This window comes from Lepisma saccharinum, chromosome 21 (genome assembly GCF_977018435.1).
Source record: "Lepisma saccharinum chromosome 21, izLepSacc3.1, whole genome shotgun sequence".
Taxonomy (NCBI): Eukaryota; Metazoa; Arthropoda; class Insecta; order Zygentoma; family Lepismatidae; genus Lepisma; species Lepisma saccharinum.
In genome coordinates, this window is record NC_139249.1 from 32994513 (window position 1) to 33018826 (window position 24314).

Consider the following 24314-nt stretch of genomic DNA (forward strand, 5'->3'; position numbering starts at 1 on the left):
CCATCAAGCGAAATTTCAAACGATATTAATAAGGAACGAATTTTAAGGTGCAAAATTATGGTCGAGAAAAGGAAAAAAAGTTTCTGAAAAAGTTTTCAGAAAGGTGAAAAAAAAAGTGCTGATAAAATGTCTTTATTCAGGTCTAAACCAGTTACATTAGCATTATGTATTCAACACTGTAGCAAGTAATATAATTTATTGTAAACATGGTATAATTTATACACGGTTTCTATAAAAGATCTCCGTGGTTTTGAAGCTAAATATTTTATTTAAAAACTCAAACTCGGGAAAAGTAAATACATGTTTTTGAAGGTAAAGTTATCAAGTTTTGTTTACAATTTAGTACATTTCAATGTGTGCCCCGTTTGTAGCACGGCACACATTCAAACAATAACCAACTTCTTGCCACGACCAGACCAGCATGTCTCGGGTGATGGTTGCCACAGAAGCGATAATTCTTTGCCTTAGATGGTTAACATCTTGAATTTTCTCCGCATAAACCATGTTCTTCACATGTCCCCATAGGAAAAAGTCTAAGGGAGTGAGTGAAGTGTCTAATAACACGGTCATGCATAAGACCGCACCAAACATTCAACTTGGGCGAGTCACGTTGATGCTCAATGGACTCATGAGGTGACTGTGAGCCCCAAATGCGACAATTGTCTCGGTTAACAGTACCACTGACTCGAAAAGTGGTCTCATCGGTAAAACTAACATACTAACAGTCCTCTAATTACAGAGTGGTGACGTTGCGCTATTGTTTGAGGCCGCGTATCTTCACACGCGCATAGTCCTGGGGGTAGAAATATGGCGGAGATGCACATTAGAGCGTGTTAAGTTTTCATTTTTATGAAGAAATTATTTGTACTCACTTGTGGAGTGTAATATGGTACTTCCTAGTAAACTTAAAAATTGAAATCTTCTGTGGTCTAATGACTCACAATCTTCAAAATAGTTGTTACAAGCAGAACTATGAAGGTATGCTCACCGCCATGATAGTATCACCCCCACCCCCCTCACTTCGAAATTTTTGGCTTCAAGTTGACCCATGTTAAAAGGCTCACGTTTCCGGCCTGGTACCTGGAGATCTGTGATACAGCATCTTCTTTTCCAATATAACAAAACAATTTACATTTCTGACGCCCCACGAGAGGTGGAAACAGGTTAGTCGCCTTGCATTATAAAACTCAAAACTGCACAATGTTATGTCACGTGGATGAGATTGTGTATCCTATTTGCAAATCGGATTCAGGATATTGTGTCAGACGGGATGCTTATGTGCCTGTGAAAATGATCTTTCGGATTTAGGAATGCCAGTTTCAGTTTCTTCATCTATCTGGCACACAGATGTACTAGCAGAAAATCGTTACATTTCTCTACATTCATTTTGAACTCAAATATAACTCCAAAATTGCATAAAAATTATCGATATCACAGAAAAGTCTACATTTCGCAACATTACCTCACTCAATCTACGTCCTTGAAAACTCATGCCAGTAGGTGGCAGTGATATCTAATTTGCATTTACATAAAGTTATGAAACAAAACAATATAAGCACATCGTTAAAATCTTGATATATTTTAAATGAAAATAATGTATTCCAATTCAAAAGTATAAAAACAATTCCAAAAGTTGGTCAAGAGAGGCTAAGAATGATCATATTGAAATCAGTCCAATAAATGTATTGATAAGTTATCATAAAAACAAACTTCATGGAAGTGTTAAATAACATTAATATATTACTTTATGATTGTTCTGAACTGAAGTAAAGAAAAAGAAGAACGCGGTTTAAAGTGTAGAAATCAGTCCATGTTAAATACACGAATTGAATAAGAAGCAACTTGATATTTACATCCCAGTGGGAACCTACATGTAAAGTTTAATAACTTGATATCTATTTCACCGATGTAAATAAAACGTAAACAAAATTTTAATTAGCAGTCTCCTGGTTCATGTACAAGTTTACAATAACAACATATTAAACGTTTTGATTGATTGATTGATTGATTGATTTAGTTTATTTTACTTCGCGTTTTGTGCCTCTTGGCTAATTTGCGAAGATGGGGATGAGTGATGAAATGATGAAATTGATGAATGGACATTCACAAACAACCAAGCCCGACCGGGATTCGAACCCGGAACCCTTGGCGTCGCAGCGCGATGTGCTAACCACTCGGCCACAGGGTCGGGCTGTATTAAACGTTTTGTTTATATCATTGTATCAGATCTAGATAATTTATATTGCAGTATTTTAGTCTCTGTGTGTACATCAAATTTTATCTTTATAGACAGCAAATGTACGTCACTTCATGACGTCATTTCGTACTTGCCAATTGGCCACTGGTAGAGATTTGATTCTGCTGCTACAGATGTCGTTGAGAAACTAAGAGGAACCACTGGATACTGCAGTTCTTTTTCTGCAAGGACATTGTTCTGGTATCCTTGATGACCCTAGCACTTACTGAATCAACAAGGGACCTCTAACGGCGACGTGAGTGGACAAGAGAAAGCTGGGAAAAAAAGCGAAAACCTTCAGGATCTCTCCCGGTTGTCGCATTTACGATGCCATTTCACTTCCCGAGATGGTTCGTCTCAGTTTGTACGGTCGCGTCGATGGGTTTCAAGAACAAAGGCATTCTCCAAAGGCTGATCTTTGCTTTGCATTTCCACGCGTTATTCCTTAGAAATTGTTTCCAACATCAGGCCTTTCAAATTGCAAATTGACTTTGAAAACTTTTCTTTTTGTATTTCTCGTTTCTTACGTCACTTTTCTGCTTCTTTAGATTAGTTGCGACGATGAGGATGAATGAATCATCAGATCCCCCTGCTGGCACACACAGAAAACTTCAAAACTTCAAATCACATAACATACATAACATTTTTGTACTAATATTGTCTCAATTTTTTATTTCCAGACGTAGAAGATTTATACTACAGATGCGGTAACGAATCTATATACGTCCTGGACACTACAGGGAATAGTTATAGTGTAAGTAATGTAGTTTAAAGATTTAACCGTGTTTAAGCCGCGTGGGGAAGTTAGGCACGGGTAGAAATTTAATGTGCTACCAGCTAAACAACAAGGTGAACGATAAAGTTGACAGTTGCAATTATTCACCTCTTCATTGACTAGAATAGTTGGTACCTGACTAGAGCAGTACTATGTGAGACTAAATTAATGTTAATGGCTACTGTGCTAGTAAATGAAGCGTTCTTCTCTAGTCAAGTGACCACTGTGCTAGTAAATGAAGCGTTCATATCCAGTGAAGTGACCACTGTGCTAGTAAATGAAGCGTTCATTTCTAGTCAAGTGACCACTGTGCTAGTAAATGAAGCATTCTTATCTAGTCAAGTGACCACTATGCTAGTAAATGAAGCGCTCTTCTCTAGTGAAGTGACCACTGTGCTAGTAAATGAAACGTTCTTCTCTAGTGAAGTGACCACTGTGCTAGTAAATGAAGCGTTCTTCTCTAGTCAAGTGACCACTGTGCTAGTAAATGAAGCGTTCATATCCAGTGAAGTGACCACTGTGCTAGTAAATGAAGCGTTCATCTCTAGTGAAGTGACCACTGTGCTAGTAAATGAAACGTTCTTCTCTAGTGAAGTGACCACTGTGCTAGTAAATGAAGCGTTCTTCTCTAGTCAAGTGACCACTGTGCTAGTAAATGAAGCGTTCATATCCAGTGAAGTGACCACTGTGCTAGTAAATGAAGCGTTCTTCTCTAGTGAAGTGAGCACTGTGCTAGTAAATGAAGCGTTCATCTCTAGTCAAGTGACCACTGTGCTAGTAAATGAAGCGTTCTCCTCTAGTGAAGTGAGCATTGTGCTAGTAAATGAAGCGTTCTTCTCTAGTGAAGTGAGCACTGTGCTAGTAAATGAAGCGTTCTTCTCTAGTGAAGTGACCACTGTGCTAGTAAATGAAGCGTTCATATCCAGTGAAGTGACCACTGTGCTAGTAAATGAAACGTTCATCTCTAGTCAAGTGACCACTGTGCTAGTAAATGAAGCGTTCTTCTCTAGTCAAGTGACCACTGTGCTAGTAAATGAAGCGGTCTTCTCTAGTCAAGTGACCACTGTGCTAGTAAATGAAGCATTCTTATCTAGTCAAGTGACCACTATGCTAGTAAATGAAGCGTTCTTCTCTAGTGAAGTGAGCACTGTGCTAGTAAATGAAGCGTTCTTCTCTAGTGAAGTGACCACTGTGCTAGTAAATGAAGCGGTCTTCTCTAGTCAAGTGACCACTGTGCTAGTAAATGAAGCGTTCATCTCTAGTCAAGTGACCACTGTGCTAGTAAATGAAACGTACTCCTCTAGTCAAGTGACCACTGTGCTAGTAAATGAAGCGTTCTTGTGTAGTCAAATGACCACTGTGCTAGTAAATGAAACATACTCCTCTAGCCAAGAGGCTACTTTGCTAGTAAATGATGTGTGCCCCTTTAGTCAAGTGGCTACTGTGGATGACCAAACGTCCTCTTTTATCCTCCTTTCTAGGTGTCTGTCCGGTGTCCGGGCGGATTTTTTAGAAATCGGTAAATGTCCTTCTTTTTTTGGAAAGATTATAGCATGGACTAAAGCAAATTTGCTGCAAAGAGAATGCTTCCACACATAACGATCATCATATCACTTGGGGTGCGTTAAGTATTCGAGCAATGCTCACCTAGCATCTGGGAGCTGAAGAAGATCATTTTCCCAACTGAGTCATTATTAGGATACGGATTAACATACACTAAAAATATCTTGAAATAGGCAGTGAAATTGGCATAAAAATGATGAAAATAGGCACCTAAAAATAAATTATAAATTTAGAGAAGGTACGAAAATAGGAACTCTAAAATTTAATAAAAGACATTAAAACAGACAATCAATGTGAACTTATTTCAATTTTCTTTTTACAATGCACAGTTAGCACTTCCTTTTATACATAAAAGTGGGTTAATGATGAACAAAGTATTAAAACTCTTCTGATCGAAATTCACTTTTGCGGGGAATCGGCAATTAAAGTAATTCTCACAAAAAGAGCTTTTGCCAACGACTGTGGGAAAAAACAATTTGCACCATTGCAACAAAAAAATATTTTAAAGAACCTTCCAATTGATCCCCTCAAATCTGTCGAATACCATATTTCAGTCAGTACAACATAAACAAAGCCTTCCATCGTTCAATGTAGGGAAAGCCAAGGGAACGTAAAAAAAGCTGAAGTATGCAAAAATTGCAGAAGAGCCATATTTTTTTGGCAAGATAAAGCAAAATAGGAATTTATAGGTACTATAAAAATGCGTTTTCGGACTAGAAAAACCATGAAACGAACTTTAAACTTTAAAGCCTATGGTTTACTACAAAGGGATAAAAAAGGCAAATAGGCAAAAATTCCGCACCCTAGTCATTAGTATTATTCTAACTCGTTGCTTCGCCCTCTGAAATGGCTGATTTGGTTTGTTTTACTTCGCCTTTCTGCCACTTTTGCTAATCGCGAAGATGAGGATGAGCGATCATGTGATGATTTTGATGAAGGGGCAATCACAAAGAACACCCATGCCCAGGCCGGGATTCGAACCCGTGACCTCTGGCGTGGTGGCGCGGTGTGCTAACCACTCCGCCACGGAAGTCGGCCAGTTCCTTTTCGAGTCATACATACGCGATATAGAAACGCATAGTGAGAATTTTGATTATTAAGTAATATTTACTTTCATGAAATAACGAAGCGAAAGTGTAAATTCAGCCATGTTCTTGCAAGAAAATATGCAGCTTTTAATGAATGGAAGAAACGAATATGAGCTAAAGTGTAAGGTGGCTGTCACTTTCCCCTGCTGTTGAAAGACTGCTAGAAATGTTCGTGGCATTAAAATCATATTTCTCTACTCGATCTGAACTCCCGAAAATTTTAATTCGGTTTTTGGAATTAAGTTAAAGCGAATCTTACTTGTTAAATTTGCATTCACTTGTGAGGATATTTGCATTTTCATTCTAATATCCAAGAATCAGAAAAGGAGTAAAATTCTGTGCTTCAAATTGTAATATTCTTTGTCATTTGTTAAATAACAGATTAGAAGATTCTTTCTTTGGTTAAAGGTAATAGGAAGTTATTGAAAGAAATCACCTGAAAAGTATATGTGAGCAAAATATTAGTAACATTTATTTATATTAATTAAGTTATGAGTAATTGCAAAGGTTTTGCCATTTTTTTGCGGTGTCCTCTTTTTTATGGCTTTGTCCTCCTTTTTCGCCGTACTCTGTCCTCTTTTATGAAAGTATGAGTCTGCTCACCCTAACTGTGCTAGCAAATGAACCGATGAATAATTAATACTGTCTGCTTACCAGAGCTGGTTTGATTTTCACAATTAATACAGTATAGCATGCAGTCAAAAGTTTAAAAATATATAACTATTTATTTGGTATTAACTGACAGAATATTAAATTACCTGGCATCTGACATTTCATCATTTCTAATTGTGTATTTTCTAAATACCTCAAATTTTTCCTTTATTCTTATCAGAACTTACCAAAGCAAATAAATACAATATGAATATGTTTTTGTCATATTTCTAAATCTTTGGTGCTCTTATTTATAATGTTAATAAAATGCAATTATAACTATTTCCCTTCTATGTCTATCCTATTAGGTACGCTGAATAAGATATAAAAATATGTCAAAATTTTGAAAAGTAGTATATGTGATACGTGTATGTGCTTTGTGATTGTCTAAAATACAAAATAACAATTTAAAATAACTACAAACAGGAATAAATATTATAACCTACATATATTTTTAATAATGTTTATAATAAGCTAAAAAATGAAACGTGAAATTATAACTAAAATTGTGAGGTGAAGACAGGAATAAAATTCAAAATGCTTTTCCCAAATTTACGTAGTGTGGAAACTAAAAATGGTCAATAAATCACAAATATCTGATTCGAAATTATCAGAACAGCGGAGAGCCACGGAACAGTCGAATAAAATTTAAACAATCATTAGGAAAGCAAGACATAATTAAATATACGAATCTTCAGTCAACGTTTGTATTATGTAATGCATTACAAAAACATGTCCAAATTCAGTTTTGTGAGGAAGACAAAACCATGGATTGAAATATGAAATGGATTTGTTTTTTTAATTATCGCATACCTGACTGATCATATAATCGATAAAGTTATATTTTGCTATTTCTATTAACGAAAAAATTCCAATATTGTTCAACCTATTGAACGCAATGTTTGAATGACGAGAATTTTTTCCACTTCCCAGCTTTTGCAAGAGGTACAGGGGAGGAGGTATGCTTTTCGAAACAAATGACAGATGAAAGTTTTTAGTATATAATCACGCTGGAAGAGGGGGAACTATTTTTCAAATTATCCAATTCAACCTCATGAGCCAGGAGTCCTGACTAGTTCTCCAGCTCGGCGTACAATGAGGGTGGAGGGAGACGAAATGTAGCTATAATCCTCAAACAAAAGAGATTATCACGAGGGGGATTATTTTGTTAATGAACAACAACGGAGTGCTGTCTGCGTCAATGTGGAAAATGAAAAAGCAAAGGGGAGGGGTTGTTTTTTTAGTTTTCAGGATAATATTCAATTGTAAGCAGATAAAAGCCTTTTATCAATTACAGGTACTTAACCCTGTCAGGTTGTTTGGCATTTCATTGTTGTGACGTATTTTTCAATTAGCGGCCGTAGCAAAGGGAGGGCAAGGGGGTTGCCCCTTTGTGATCATTTCGGCCGGTGTAATTCGATTTTTGCAAGTTGCGCTTGTGTGTGCGTTTAGGGTTGGGGGAGAAAGAGAATTTGTACCTTTTGTTTGCTCACATGAAGATAAAAATAATGTGGAGATATGCATGCAGGCGGTTTGGAAAATCGAAATCTGAGAAGCGTAGTTAAAATTAGTGATAGCTGGGAATACAAGTGGGTTTGGGTATAGATATACAGTGATAGAGTAAACGGATAGGGTAAAACACTATTTTTATTCAACATTAGAACATGTAGGAAGTTGGAAGTAGATATTTAATCAACAACAATTAAGAGAACAGTACAGATATGCAGATGACATCAGCATAATAAAAGGGAAGGCAGAAATGTTATAAATCATATATAACGAACTAAACTACCAAAGGAAATAGGGTTACACATGGTTATAAATAACACAGAAGTGATGTACATTAAAAATATATATGCATGAAGAAGACAACACAATTAGTATATAAAACGTATTATAACTTGTTTGCTATACCTAATAAAGACAATCAAAGACGTACACAAGAATGTAAAATTAGAATTGTACAATTTCAACAAGTGATCTAGGGCTACAAGACAAGGAATGATGAAAACAATGAATGCGCTCGAAACGTTGGACTCTAACGTGTAATTAACCTGGCTGGTAACCCGAAAAACACTTGTTCGAATCACTTTACCATGAAGCTACAATTCTCACTTTTGAGATTATGCAAGTCAATGGTGAAACCAATACTGACATGTGGGCCGTCACATAAAGTATAAAGGGGACATTGGGACCAGTAAGAGAATTGGATGATTGAAGAATGAAGAGTAGAATATTAAAGATGTTGCATCAAATCTCAAAATACGAGAATTGCAACAGACTTTATGGGGAAAGATCTGAAGCAAACTGAACCTACCTGTTGGTAGAAGAAAACGTTGAAGGAAAAGGAACAATTTGGAGGTCGACTGAAGCAGAGTAATGCCAAAGAGAGCTGTAGCACCATTGATGATGATGATGAGTGCTCAAGTTTCCTATGAAAGATAATTACCCTATAATAAACAGTTCGTTATGTAATTGTTTATCGAGTATGAGAGGATCAATCACATTGGAAACTTCACTTTCACATCCAACACATTCTTAAAGTGACGGTATGGATGTCAAAACTCCTTGGGTCCTTAATATCCTTAACCTTGAACACAGATGTGCTTAGCGGATGACCTATGGTGTACTATGACGAAGGTCGTGAAAACTTGAATAGGAGGGTGAGAGAGAAAAGTGAAACAAGGTTTGCTCGTGAAAGAGAACTGGCATTGTAGTAACAGCTTTCACTCAAAAGAAGAGAAATCCTTGATGGTAAATTTGCCTATTAAACCTAAATAAAATTATTATAAAGGTTACATTGATAGAATTTCTGCAGTGAGAAAGTTGTAATAGCTCATTTATGTTGCCATAAAATTATTTCTATCAATCACTTCTACAGCAACGAATTATTAAGAATAATGTTCCCTACATTTTTTAAAATTAATATGATCATAATATTAATTGTTTATACAGTTGTCTTGTCTAAGGACAATGATACGTTTTGTACTGCCATCTATATATTCGTCAGTGGTCAATTTCGTTATTCTTGTTGTACCCTCGTACATATCACCATATTTCTACATCGTATTTAATGTATGGGTATTGTATATGGAGATGGAGATATAAGGAGGGTGTCGTGACAAAAATCAAAAATATGTCTAATGTACACTATGACATTTGTTCATTTCATGCAGTGGCGGCTATTATGGGGGCGAGGGGCGTAGTTGTCCTCACTTTTTTCCACTTTTCCCCTGCACTATGGTGAACCTTATCTTGCCCCCCCCCCCCCCGGTTTTGGCACCTTGCCCCGCTAGTTTTTGAAACTCAATCGCCGCCACTGATTTCATGTGATGAGTCATTACACAATAATTCAAAGATAACGACGCTTATGTGCACTATATTATTTCTTTATTTATACATAATTTTCTTTTGGCAGGATGTCGGGGTAGGTCTTTTCGGATCACCCGCGGGCCAGGCGCTGGTAGCGACAGATATGGAAAACCGGAAGTCACGAAAACGGAAGTCGAGCAGCGAATTATACAAGGAAGCTGCTGCCCTCTGGGGGTTAACCTGTAAGATGAGTGACAGTTGCCGGTGCTTAGAATGCCAGGTGAGTACTCAGAGCCATCTATACGGGGAATATGAAACCAGAGGGCGAGAGATTTCGCCTTAATATCATTCCCATCCAAAAAAAATGGGAGGCCAGGTAAAAAAAAGTTCTCTAACAATCTGCATTAAATATCGAATAACAATGTTCCCCAAAGAGGAAATCCCTTGTTGTGCTCTCGTTCTGCGTTATTTTTTTCCCTCTTTCCTGGTAAACGAAGTTCGTGAATGATTTAAAATTTAGAATTTGTTAAGGGGGAAAAAATGAAAACTACTGCCAACTTTAAACCGGATTTGCAAGTCAAAGGCTTGCAAAATAAGCCCAGGGTTACTCGCAGCTCCCTCTGTGACACGGAATTTCTAGTGTAGAGCATAACAAGAGGGAATAATAAAGGGAAAGGGGGAGAATAGTTGAATCAGAATGTTGATAACGCAAGGAGGAACTTAAAAGCTACTACAGATTGGTTATAATTTGATTTACAACTTATATTGAGAACGTGTAATGAATTGGTCCTTTTTAATTCCCTTCCTCCTAACTTCAACGTTATGAAGAAAGGTGCGAAAGAGAACAGAAACACAGTTTCCAAACCAAATAACATCCAAACATGACAAAACTAATTTTCCATCGCTGTATGTAACATCTACTTTCTCTTTTCTCAATTTCTATTGGTTTATTCTCATTTGGTTACATTAGGCTAAACTAGGTTAGGTGAGATACTTTGTGCATATTATTGTAGCTAGTTACGCTTTACTCAGTGTGATATTTAAAAAATACTATTCGGGGGAAATTCCAGTTAATTATTGCGAAACTACCAGCTACAATACATGTGAATAAATTATCTCACTCCACATAATAAATGATCAAGATAGTCAAATCGAATCATGAAACAAAGGAGGACACAATAATAATAAAATATATATGTGTATACGTGTATGATGTGTGGATATGTCGCATACTTAGCTATGTAGAATGGAGTCACAAAATTGTATTTAAGGATAGAACAATTAGCCTTGAACTAAACAGGAAATTTCCCGGAATTTTACAAATTTAAGTAGGCTACCACTAGCATTACATTATGTCTTACATACTTATTATGGGTTAAGGTGTGTGTTTTTACTCCCACTTACTATATTAATACTTTTCACAAAGTACATTATGGGCCTCCCGATGGCGCAGTGGTGGCATCGTCGCCTTGCAATCAAGGGGTCCCGGGTTCGATACCCGATGGAGTGGTTCGAATTCCACTTTAAACTGTAGGTCCAGTCCCAATTGGCCTTACAGTGCATAAAGTGGATTTAAAACACCAAATCAATCAATCACAAAGTACATTACGACCTACAAACTTTCAGTGTTTAGATTGATTGATTGATTTAGTTTATTTGACTTCGCGTTTTATGCCTCTTGCGAAGATGGGGATGAGTGATGAAATGGATGAATGGACATTGACAAACAACCAAGCCCGAGCGGGATTCGAACCCGGGACCCTTGCCGTCGCAGCGCGATGTGCTAACCACTCGGCCACAGGGTCCGGCTTTCAGTCTCTAGAAGACAGCAAGATGGACAATATTTCTTAATAAGGTTTTTCTTCATTGAGGTTTCACCATTCCGCGAAAGAATCGTCTCTTTATCCTGTATATATGCAACCACAAAGTACAAATGTATGGCTGGAACTTGCATTTACTTTTTCAGTAGGAAGCGAGACTAAAAAGAGCAAAACGTCACATGAATTGAAAACGACTGATTGGGTTTATTTTACTCCAACTTTTGGCTAATTGCGAAGATGGGGATGAGTGATGATATATGATGAAATTGATCAAGGGATACACACAAAGTACACTCATGTCCAGGACTGGATTCGAACCCGGGATGCCTGACATCGTAGCGCGTTGCGATAACCACTCCGTCAGGGAAGACGATTATGCACTGTGATGTCCTTACCTTTACAGAATAAGAGCTGGTTGTATTTTGGAACGCTGTGAGATAGAAACTTGAGGCAGTAAGGGTTTTCGTCATAGCTGAATTAGTCCGAGATTACCATATTAATGAAGCCTGAGCCAATGTCGAAAACATATGCATACTACTTGAACCTTATACGGAGAAAATGCCATCACCTATGAAATTCAGATCAGCCAGGCTTTGTATACGGTCCATCTGCTACGGACACGTTTGGACTTAGCAATATCCGCGTGGAACATGCTTGAAATTTCTTCCTTAAGCAGAGTGATGTGATGAAAAAGTAGTGGCGTGTTCGATCGGTGAATTTGACGCCCCCCATACGAAATATTCTCGTTCTTCTTTTAAAAATTTACTAATTGACTGGATCGTAAGCTATACTTACTACGTTCTTTAAATTGCATGCATTATATACTATTTATACGAACTTTATCATTAATCATTCAATTGAGCCAAAAAGTGCAATTGATATTCACAAAAGAGGAGATTATCTTACTCGATATAAAATATTGCTATTGTGTGTCGTACAATTATTGAGCACGAACTTGTATACTGTTCGGAATTATTAATACTATCGTTTATAATTGAAAGCCCACCATCTATGAAGTATGTACAGTTAAACAGCATAAGGGTAATTGTAGATCCCACGTTAAACTGTAGATAAAGTCCCGATTAGCCTTACTGTGCATAAAGTGGACTTAAAACACCAACTCAATCAATCAATGTTAATTGTTTCCGGTTTATTTTCATAAAGTGTTGATAATGTCTTAAGACTAGTTTTACGAACTTAATTATTAATCATTAAATTAAATCGAAAAAACACTTATCATTCGCAAGAGAATCTCTCTCTTTACGTATCGTAAAATATTGTTACTGTGTGTAGCATAAATATTGAAAACTAACTTTTTTACTGTTTGGCTTAATTATTCTAATTTCTAGTTGAAAGGACCCCATCTATGGTGTCTTTCCTTTAATGTCCTAATATAAAGCGCAATAAGAAAATAGTAATACTGGTTTATTTCCATAAATATTCGTATTTTGGGTCTAAAGTGTGAATAATGGACTATAAGAATAATCTGAACGTCTCATAGTGAAAATAAATCAATTGAAAATGTTACTGGATCCACGTCTCGCTGTGGCAACAATGATTGATTGTACCTGGCAATATTGACTCAACTAATGTGCAGATTTACGATATTGGAACGCTTTCTTTGCCTTTCTACTTCGACCCAAATCTATTTAGCTTCCTCGAGGATCGAACTTATAGCCTTTCCTCCTGAAGGTGTGATCCACGAAGTCACGTGGAAGCGTCGGCGTGAAATATCGCGCCAGTGGAGCCACCTATATCGGAAATCTATGAACGAACCGGAAGCTGCAGAGACGCCAGGCGGGCGATGCCGGAAATGCGTTAGGAAGAGCGTCTTCTTCCGGGAGATAGCGGCGGTTCTGCGGGGATAAAAAAAGGGAGAGGAGTGTTTGCTGATGGTGTCGGCGAATGGGAACGGTTCTCAGTATTCAGGTCAATAGATACCGATTAGGATGGCTGGAAGAAGAGAATGTGGAATCACTTTTACGTTTCCTTCAAAACTACCTGCCTTAAAAGAACGATCACGTTTCTTGCAAGGCTTCGAAGAACTCGATGTGAGCTGTCAACTTCAGTTTACAAAGCATCAAGATTGCTTCTTGCTGCTTACTGCGATACAGGGAAATAACCTCAATAGTTCAAACATTTATACAATAGGCGGCTAAGAGGACATTTAAAATATGAAAAATATTCAAATAAACCATACTCTACAATTTAAAATGGCAATTATGAAAATCGCAAGCTGAAAATAAACAAAACGGAACGTTAAGAACAGAAGGGGAATAACGGCATGTTGTGTGTGTGTGTGTGTGTGTTAATGGGGAGGGGACGTATGACATGTTTTCATCTTTCGCTCACTACGTTCATTGAAAATAAATTGTTAGACATTATGTCCGCAGGTATTCATTCACTAGCGCTCCGATGCCTATGAGGAGTCATTGTTAGATGTTATGAAAGGGATCGACTTTTACAAAGTGAAAGATGATCTAATCTTTACACTAGAAGTATGGTATAATAACGATATTATACGAATAAATATTGAACATATTAAATATATTTATAAGATGTTGTCAAGTGTTTTCTACCTGTTTTAGAACATTATTTGATCATTTTTGGAATATTCTCGAGATTTTATGCGAGATAAAATTTGTTACTTTTGCTTCAGTTAGTAAAGTCCAAGATTTGTAACTTGATTACGAGCTCGAGAAAAAATTATCTACAAATACATGTTTCACTGTTCAGTGTCGTAAAAGAAGCATTTTTTAAGGCCGTCAAAAATACATTCTTTACGACAGTCTCTAGGTACGTGTCAGAGAGGTTCATATGCAAACGAGTCGCGAATCATTCTGAAGAGGGCAAAAAAAAGAAAGAACCCAAAAACATCACTGGCGTGTTTCCCCTTACTTTTTCATCCCGAACTCCAAACGGAATGCTCTGTGGGAACAAACCCTCTGGTAACGTCAGGCAAATCCATTCGAACCTCTACGTCGCCTTTCATTTTTTTTATTCTCTCTGTGTTCGAAGCTCGGATTCTCAGAGAATTTGACAGAATGGATGAGAATAGAAAAGCGAAAGCATTCTTCCTCTGGAACACGTAACTCTACTTCGGCCTTAAAGAACTGATTCTTTTTTTTTGTAAGGTAGAATCAGATAGTTCTTGGACTGACAGAAATTCAAGCTCGGGATAGCTTACGTCATTCTACGTTTCATCCATTTAGTATGAGCGTATAAATACCATATATAGACAATGTAGTGCCTTATTTTTTTAATGAAGAAATAACTGGTATGCTTCCCTTATTGTAAAATCTTCTATTCGTAAAATTTCATTTCAATCTTAATAAAATCATTGAAAACTGCCATGTCCTAATTATACACAATGGCTTAATCAGAAATTACAGAGAAAATTAGCATATTATCTTGTTACATCGGCTCCTTTGAAATTATTCTGTTTTTGTTATTTAGCGACGGTTTTCTGGAATTCGAACCCGGGACCGTTGGCGTCGTAGCGTGCTGTACTAAGGTTAACGTCAGTTGCATGCTTGAGTGAAAGTTGGCACCCACGCGCCTCACACAGGGTTCAAACTAGGATCAATTTTATCATTTGCTGCAGTTATTATAACAGTATTTATTACCCATTAATTGCAATTGTTAAAATTACTAGCTTACCTCAAGGGCCATTAAATTAAAATATTTACATAATCAAGGGGCTTCGAGTTTATAATTTTTGATATTGTTTTAGTCAGATAAATTTATAATATATTTTTAATGTTTCATATTGAAGAAATAATCATTCTCTTTTAAATTTAATTACTACTTTCGTATAGGTGAAACACCTAGAAATAATTTATTTCGCACCTTTTTACAGTGATAACGTACTATTCTGCATTGCGGAACATATTTAGGTGTAATAATGAATTTCTAACAAAAGTAATGTCTATTTCTTACATTTAGGAATACTTACTGTTATTCGTTATTTCGATTCCGTAACACACAATATTGCGATAGCGTACTGGTTCATCGCGCGTTGTGCCATTGTTTTGTCGATTTGGAGAGGGCATGCAGTGTTGCAATCTTGTTCACCGAAAAATGCCTACTTTCGTGTCCGGATTTGAAATTATGCTAATACCTCGCAAACCATTGACGTTAGCCCCACAAACCATTGAGGTTAGCCCGACAAACCATTGACGTTAGCCCCACAAACCATTGACGTTAGCCCCACAAACCATTTCCCGTAAGGTTAGGTTAGGTTAGGCAAGCATAATTTAATTTAAGAAAAAAATACTCGACACGTCATGTTATTGTGATAACACTGCGAGGTTTGAAACACTTACTCGGGGGTTACGTCATGTAACACACTGAAACATTGTGCTCACGTGCAGAAAGCAAATGGCGGCAGCAGCAATAACGTGTCGGAGAGATATTTTCGCAGATAAACACATGATTTCGCATTAAAATGTATCAAAACTACATTCCCGAACTTCAACAACGCTAAAGAAAATTATTTGCGTAACTACTTTCTTATCTAAAAAGTAAGAAATCCGTTTCCGCTATACAAAAGTGTTACCTAAATTTATTTCATATCAATTATATTAATAAAGTTCCGAACTACTATGTTTTCAGAAGTAAAGTAGAATTTAAAAGCAAAATACACCGTTTGGCTCCTAAAAATTGAAAGAAATATCAGATGAGCATACCGAATGGCTATCGATGCCAGCATCACCTGCTGATGAAAAAATGAACTACTGCCATGAACAGTCTTTCAATAACGGATCCCCGTAGCTATATTTATTAACTACCTCAGCAGGCGAGATTAAAAGTGATTTCTGTCTCAGCATGGAACGATTTAGCTGGTATTTCGCACGTAAATTGAATCTGCCTTCAAAACAGGCTAATATTTTCGACACCGGAAACGAAAATTCTTGGTTATATTCTAGTTCTAGCTACTAAAAATACCTTACAATAACCACGTATTATAATTTATAATCTTAAAACTTTTTTAGTCAAAGAGCTTGTTATTTCAGATACATTATTGTTAGGGCCGCTGTTATATTGTTTTGTTGGTATGCGAACATATTAAAATTCACAATAATATTTCACTAGTTGCTATACTACATACTACGCTCGTGCATGGTGGGTGGCCAGATTTAAAGTTGTTTTATTCAGAACCCTTTGTAGCCCGTAAAACAGTGAAAACTACTTTAGCACTTAATTGCTTAATTTCTAATAATTTAAGGTCATTACATAGGTCATTTTTTAAGGTTCTTTAGGTCATCAACTTCCTAGCCATAGTTATCGTTACAGGGTGTATAGGAGAAATGAAAATTTTACGTGGTGGATGTGCATCAAGGAGAAGCAATAAAACTGTCGGACTGAAGGAATAATTCGAATTATCTAAGTTCATGTTATCGAATAATTCGAGTTATCCAAGTTCGAGTTATCGATTAATTCGAATTATCCAAGTTCGAGTTATCGAATAATTCGAATTATCCAAGTTCGAGTTATCGAATAATTCGAATTATCCAAGTTCGAGTTATCGAATAATTCGAATTATCCAAGTTCGAATAAAAAGAGTTTACTTGTAATTTCAATTTGTTGTATTTCGCACTAATATCATGCCGAATTAATATAATGCACTATTATGGTAGATTCGGAGTCAATCAAATGACTCTGTACGTATAAATTATTTATGATTATGTGGAAAGTAAAAATGACCTGGATCCTATCCTTCTCAGGTATCTGAGGCTATCCTTTAAAAATAACAACATTTAAAGGACTTAGTGAATTGTTTCTCAAAAATCTCATATTTATGTATGGTTATGAGCTACGTCCATTGTCCGTTAAGTGTCAGTTTTAATTCGAGTTGTCTTGTAATTTCAGAGTCGCTACTTCGACTGCGATTATGACGAGGACGAGAGGAGAACGGAGGGGGGGCTGGCAGCAGGGACCCCAGCTCTTTTGGACCATGTTATGTCTCACCCCATGACGTGCAGTCTGCTCTGAAAAAAAAACTGGAAAAAAAACATGAAGAACCAAAAATGTCTGACGTTATCCGCTCCACAATATGTACCAGCACTAATTGTTTTTCAATGCTAATGTTTATTTACATGTTTTTTATTTGTCTGTTTTAAGTGACGTACCAGTCTGCGGGTACATATGGAAAAGAAGGACATGTTCTAAAAAGTGAATAACTGTACGTGTGTGCATGTGTGTGTATGTGGATTGCAGTTTACAATTCTTCATGTTTTGATGAAAAAATTGCTGGGTTCCAAACGGATTTGATGATCTCCTGTTGTAGTACTTGAATTCAAATTTTGTTGACCTTTTTGTTAATACTGCCATTAAGTCTTACAATAGAATTAATGTCAACCTTATTGGTTAGCGTTCTCCTCTTTGACGAGATACTGTTGGAAAGCAGCAGCGACGTTCTTAGTTCGATTCCCAGTCCTGGCGCTGGTATTCATTTCTGCTTATCCATACAGGGTGTCTAAACTAGGACCATGATAAAATTCAAGTATAATTCCCGGTTTTCAAGACGAGCTTTCAAAAATTCAAGGATACAAGCAGTTTTTTTCTCTATTTCAACTTTACGTATTATTGCCTCTCACCACCCCCATACATACAAACACAAATGTGTTAGCAACATTAAGGGTCCAAAAATTCTAATTCAATTCAACGGTATATTTAATTAAAATATTTAATTTAAGGTGCTGAGTTTCCATTTAGCATTTCACATAATCAGACTCGGAAAACATCTACAAACACAGGTCTCAGATGTTACGGGATATACTAATCTGCGAAAAATTGTTACTTGTCAAACTCAATTTGCCTAATCAACTTCAAGGTATATTCCAATAATCTTCCGTCTGTCAGATTGTTCTGGAAAGGACACTAACAAAGTAAACGTATTGAGATAATTGACTTATTTTTTACACAGCTTTATTTTCCTTCCTCGATAAAAATGAATGCTAAACTGTGAAAAACTTGTCTCAGGCCATTTATGAATGCATATAAAAATTCAATAGGATTTGGATTAATAAAAGTTGTAATTTTTCATTCATAATTCTCGGAGCCAATAATTCAAGCATAATTCCCGTAATTCAAGAAATTCCCGGTGAGTAGACACCCTGTAATAACAGATTCATTCTTGTTGCCGCGATAAGCCCAAGAGATGGAAAAGCGAGCAAAAATACAAAACGGAGAAACTGAACAAAGGCGTAACCGTAACTTGGAGGGGGCACTCTTCACTCAAAATTTCCGAATAAGGATATTTTTTTAACCTTCTGAGATTCATGCTCCTCTAAAATAGGTCTTCGGTCCTTTCCACTTAACCTTTCACGCATCATCTCATTGTTACGATTAATCGAATATGCAGGATGTCGCCGCACAACAACGACAGACTTCCACAAAGGTTTCTTTCAGTGTATTCGTGAAGCTACTAAGATTGGGGTAGTATGTCACTGTCACTAGGCTCCAATTACACAAACAAAAAGAACCCGAAGAACACTAGCGCGCTGACATTTCGATGTTTCCCTTGTTCCAAAATTCTTTCTGGTTTTCGATTTCTCTAACAGTGAAAAGTGTGAAAAAGCAACAGTGATAAAGCCTGACACGTCAGCCCATGCTTCTTCACCACCAAGGTTGGGATATAACATGCTCGGATTTTTCGATACCTTACCCGAAACGACATGCTTTTGTACACTTCGAATTTCAACTCTGTCGCGAAAAAATGTGTTTGCAACCGTAACAAATACATCGGTAGATTTTGAAATTTCTTATCTTCTTGGTCTATGATATCAGACCAACAGACGAAGGTGCGTTCTACTTAGATCACAATGTTACATCTCTTCCACCACATAATTTCATATCTGAGAATTAAGATACCCATAGGAATTTCCACAAAGTAAATTTGAAAGCTCAGTATTGTCAACGAAAAAATTCACAACAAATTATTTTTTATATAAACATTCATTCTCGCTCACGAATACACAGAAATTGAAATAGAAACACATAAAATGTCAAAATATCTACGTAGCCATCGACTTTATAACACCGAGAACAAACAAAATAGAAATGTAAAGATTAAATTCCACAGCGCCATCCGGAAAATACAGAATTTCAAAATTTAAACCCATAGAATGGAATAGACACTTATTTTTGTAGACTAACGTACTACAAATTTTCCCAAAGGAAAGAAGGAGAAATTTTTGGTGGCCAACATAAAAATGATATCAATGAAGAGAATTTATACAAGCAGAATTCATTTGTCTTATTAAAATGTTAGTTTATTTATTATTTGTTATTACTGAAGAAAGAAAAATAACAGTAGGATAGAGAAGTGGCATATAATCATAATAAACACCTAGTATTTGATAAATATGCCAAGCAAATGGCGCAAATATTGAATTGCTATATGTAGTACACGAATCAAAATAACATGCAAGAAGTTTCTTCTGATTTGTAATATGATAATAATTCTACCATATTTGTTCTACGAGTTAATGTATCAAGCAAGATTTGAAATTGTTATTTAATAAAAATTTAATCACAATTTTGCATCACTCATGTCTAATCAAATGCTAATAATTATAATCATGTACTGGACATTTTAGATATAAGCTTCTTATATCATTGATGATCATCAATTCCTTACATAAAGGTACTGCTCGAAAGCACATGTGAACATGTCTATGTTAGAATGGAATTATGTATGTGCGTGTGTCTGTGAGTTTGTGCATAAATAACAAAGAATTTCACTATGCATGGGACAGAATATGTGATTGAGAGTATGTGTGTGATGCGATAGTTGAGTAATAATGTGGGAATTAACTACGTTCCATTAATATTTATGAAAAAGCTGTTTTGTAACAATACATATACATGTCACTTTGTTCTAAATCAAATTATTTAAGATGAAATTTTGAGTGTGTATATGTGTTGATTCATTTAGTCGCATATATATAAATGTGCAAGTTTTATAAAAACATAATTTGCTGAGGAATATACAAAATGATAAAGTTTGAGTTGAGTGTTTAAGATGTGAAGGAATCTTCAAATTCCACAACGCTTTACGTAATTTTAAAACACGACGATAATTATGCATCTAGGTTACAACCAATGGTTTCTCTGCACATTAACTCCTTGAAATTATTTTATAATTTGTATCATGGGGTAGGATAGTGAAACACTTCAATATGTTACAGAAGGTACTACTGTCATGATAAAAAAAAACTGTTAGAATTATCTTGAGTTAGCCTGACAGAAACAAATTAATTTATTAATGGATATATTTATTTTATATTCTAAACGAAATATCAACTTGTTTAGATAAGAAAACAAGGTGACATAATAAGTCAGCCTTCAGTACAATACATACAATCATAATGTTATAATGCACTTAATTACTCAGATTTATATTTGATAATACATGTTTTCTGAACAATTTAACAATATAATTATTTATAATAATATAAGTAGTTATAATATAATCGATTTCTGAATGGAAGGTAAAATCAATGTTAAAGGGAAAGAGCTTTGTGTTAGAAATGATGCAATATTTCTATGTGAATGTTTTATTATAATCAATTTCTTTGACAATAAACGGATACTTATTCCATCTGCGATATTTGTGAGATCAGATCACAAGTTTAAAACTGAATGTTTTTGGAGTGGAAGTATAAAGAAATTTAATTTTTAGGTCTAGAAACATAGCTTCAAAACACAGTATCAAGAAATACTCGAGAAATTGTTTTCAATGCGCATTTTGACAGGCCTATTTTGCTGCAATATCGTTAAAGTTGATTTGTTTACAAGTTTGTCATATTTATCTTCATATTATATGTGTACATACATACATACATATATATATTAGGGATGTGCCGAAGCCGATTACAGATGTATGAAAATCGGCCGAAATTGACACATCGGTATCGGAATCGGCAAAAATCCGATATTTAAACCGGTACAGATTATACTAGAGTTTTACCTTCTAACAAGTTTTATATTCTAGTTTTGTAAGATTTATTGAAAATTTGGTTATGATTCGTCATTATTGTAGAGTTTTTGTAATAAAATTATTGCAAACTCATTCAGAGGATCAACCTAACTATAAATCGGAAATAAAACAGTACATTGCTGAACCAAGATCTGCTGTTGTGTTGGAAATTCAAAAATGATTATTCAAACCTGAAGCAAGTCCTGAGAAAATATTTGGGCATACCTGCTGCATCAGTATTCAGTGATTGAGTGTTCAGTGTTGCTGAACAGATTTGAGATAAGAGAAGAAGTAGGTTACTTCCTGAAGTGCTTCCAAATCTCGTGTTTCTGAAGTTGAATCTGGCAGAACAGGAATTCATTTTGCATTTCAAAGAACTGCTTGTGTACTAATGTTTAATCTTGAGAATCCATGTTCTTCTTAAAGGTTCACATAACATTTTGTAGATGCAAATGTACATTCGCATCTCTTGAGAATATATATGTATATACATATGATATGCAATAGAAATGTGCATAGCAAATTTATTATTGTCATGCTGAAAATAACATCCCATTTCTGTTTAATAATCTTATGTATCGGTATCGGTTCCAAAAATTATCGGTGAGTACATCGGCATCGATAAATTTTCAGCTTCGTCACATCCCTAATATATATATATATATATATATATATATATATATATATATATATATATATATATATATATACACGCACGCACGCACACACAAACATATGTATGACTCAAAGATTGTAAAGTGTTGTGGAATTTAGGCTTCGGCTATGTTAAATTATTGCAAATTTTATTTATGTTGTGTCTGTCTGTTCACTACAAGAAGATATCACTATGAGCTTTAATGCACATAGTTGGGTGAAATTCTTAATTGTTTTATTATAAATTCTAAAAATACAGTTACACTTTCATGGTTTGTACATAAGATTTACTAAAGATAAAAGATAATTCAAACTATACTTATATTTTTGTCTTCAACAATGCTCAAGTGTAGAGATATTATATATATATTGACCTGATTGTATCTATAGATGGATTTAACGTGTTACACAACAGAAATGAATTATTCCTACATATAAATATATAAAAATCGAGGAATCACACCACCGTAATATTGAATGTTAAGTATTTGTATTACCTTGGCGTATTTTATTTGTAATTTTTTATTGTTTCTGCGTGGATGAACCTGCTGTGTTAATATTGATAGTATTGTACCTCAAGAACAGAAATTAATATTAAGAAAGAAGTTATAATAATGATTTTCTACGTAGAAATATGTAGTAAGAGGTGCATAGTTATAAAATGATTTAATCTAACTGCCATTTGCTATAGTGGTGCAATGTTAAATGTAACTATATTGATTTGTTACGTCACTAGTTCTGGACTACAACTTTCACTTCTTGAATTAACAATATTATTCTATATCTTGTATACCTAGGAATTTTTACTGACTGGAAACAATGAATAGATTCTCTCCGCTTGTCGATCGAGATTTCAAACGAGTATGCGAAGGTTACATGTGTAAAGTTGTGCATCAAGTTAACTCATATCGCATTAAACTAGTGCAGGATTGGTCTGTCTGTACTCCAAATTTTGTTTCTGCATTGGGATAGTTACCTAGCAGTCAATATACAGTATATAGATTTGATCAATTATTGACTTAAAGAGACAAATTATGAACGAGTTATATTAATTTGGCAATTTGTGGGTTTTCGATACCACGTAACCAAGGATAATAGATAATCCTTGACGTAACTGTTTCAGAGATATCTATACCCTGTCCCAGATAACTGTGGAGCAGGGCCGCGGATAGCGGCAGTAGAGGAGGGGGGAAATCGAGTGGTGAAAGCGCAGCGTTGCCAACCGACTGTACATGTACGGAAATGTTATGGTATGTACGATCCAGACATTAGTCCGGACGCTAAATGTACGGCTTATCAAAATTGGCACTTGCTGTTTTATCCCTAATATTTCCCTAAGAAATTATTAAACCAAGCGTAAGGACCTCGAGACAAAAACACGGTCCTTTTGCCATGTGTGTACGGTATTGTCGCTTTCAAAAGTTCGCAACGCTGCCAGAGCGAAGCAGGGAAATCGGGTAGCTCCAGTCACCCATTACGCAAATCTGTTTCTTTCACTGTTCATTGGTGAAGCCGTCTCGCGTCGCTACTTGCGCAGAGACTTGTTCTCGTTCGCCTGCTCTATAGTTAGCTGGTACAGGGTATACGTTTAAGTAGATATTTATTGTTGACTCTTTATTGTTTGGCAGATGAACGTGTTGATGGAGATTCTGTAGGTAGCAGTAGAATGTACACAGTAGTACTAAATTTTATCTTTGCCTATCTAGTAGTTTCTCAATACTGGTTATGTATTGATTAGACTCGATTGTTGATTAGAACAAACAATTACATGGCCCAGTCGATAATAAATAGATCACATCAAGCTGATAATTCGGAATTCTTTCAACTTCACACTTGTAGCTTCGAAGTTTCCAAGTTATCACAACATTAATCATAGATGGACGGAGGAGGGACCAGCTAAACAATTTATATCGCGTTAAACTAGTATGTTCTAGGCCTTCAACTTTCAGAACATTTGTAGACGTTCACATTTGTTAGTTCTGAGATATTCGACAAGTCGATTTAGATCAGTTACCTCTCACGGCGACTGACGGACCCAGAAATATTGCACTGAGATATAATTTAGTATGTCCATCAATCCACCAAGTTTAATTTTTATGGCTTTGGATATTTCAGAGGTAACCATAGTGCTTCCCTGATGTCATAGTGGTAACGCTATCGCCTTGCAATCAACGGGTTTCGGGTTCGATTCTCGGCTGAGCCATATTGTGCAGTGCTTGGGTTGCTACTT

The 24314-nt window shown here is 35.8% G+C and overlaps 1 protein-coding gene across 1 annotated transcript in view; it reads left to right on the top strand.

Moving 5' to 3' along the window:
- LOC146004129 (uncharacterized) overlaps positions 1–19728 on the top strand; it is a 619261-nt gene extending 599533 nt beyond the window's left edge. The window contains exons 4-6 of the mRNA XM_083142796.1: positions 2917–2990; positions 9732–9905; positions 17317–19728. Coding sequence (XP_082998922.1) covers positions 2917–2990; positions 9732–9905; positions 17317–17439 — 371 coding nt within the window. The 3' untranslated portion in view covers positions 17440–19728. The remainder of the gene's footprint in view (positions 1–2916; positions 2991–9731; positions 9906–17316) is intronic.
- Positions 19729–24314: the final 4586 nt, after the last annotated feature.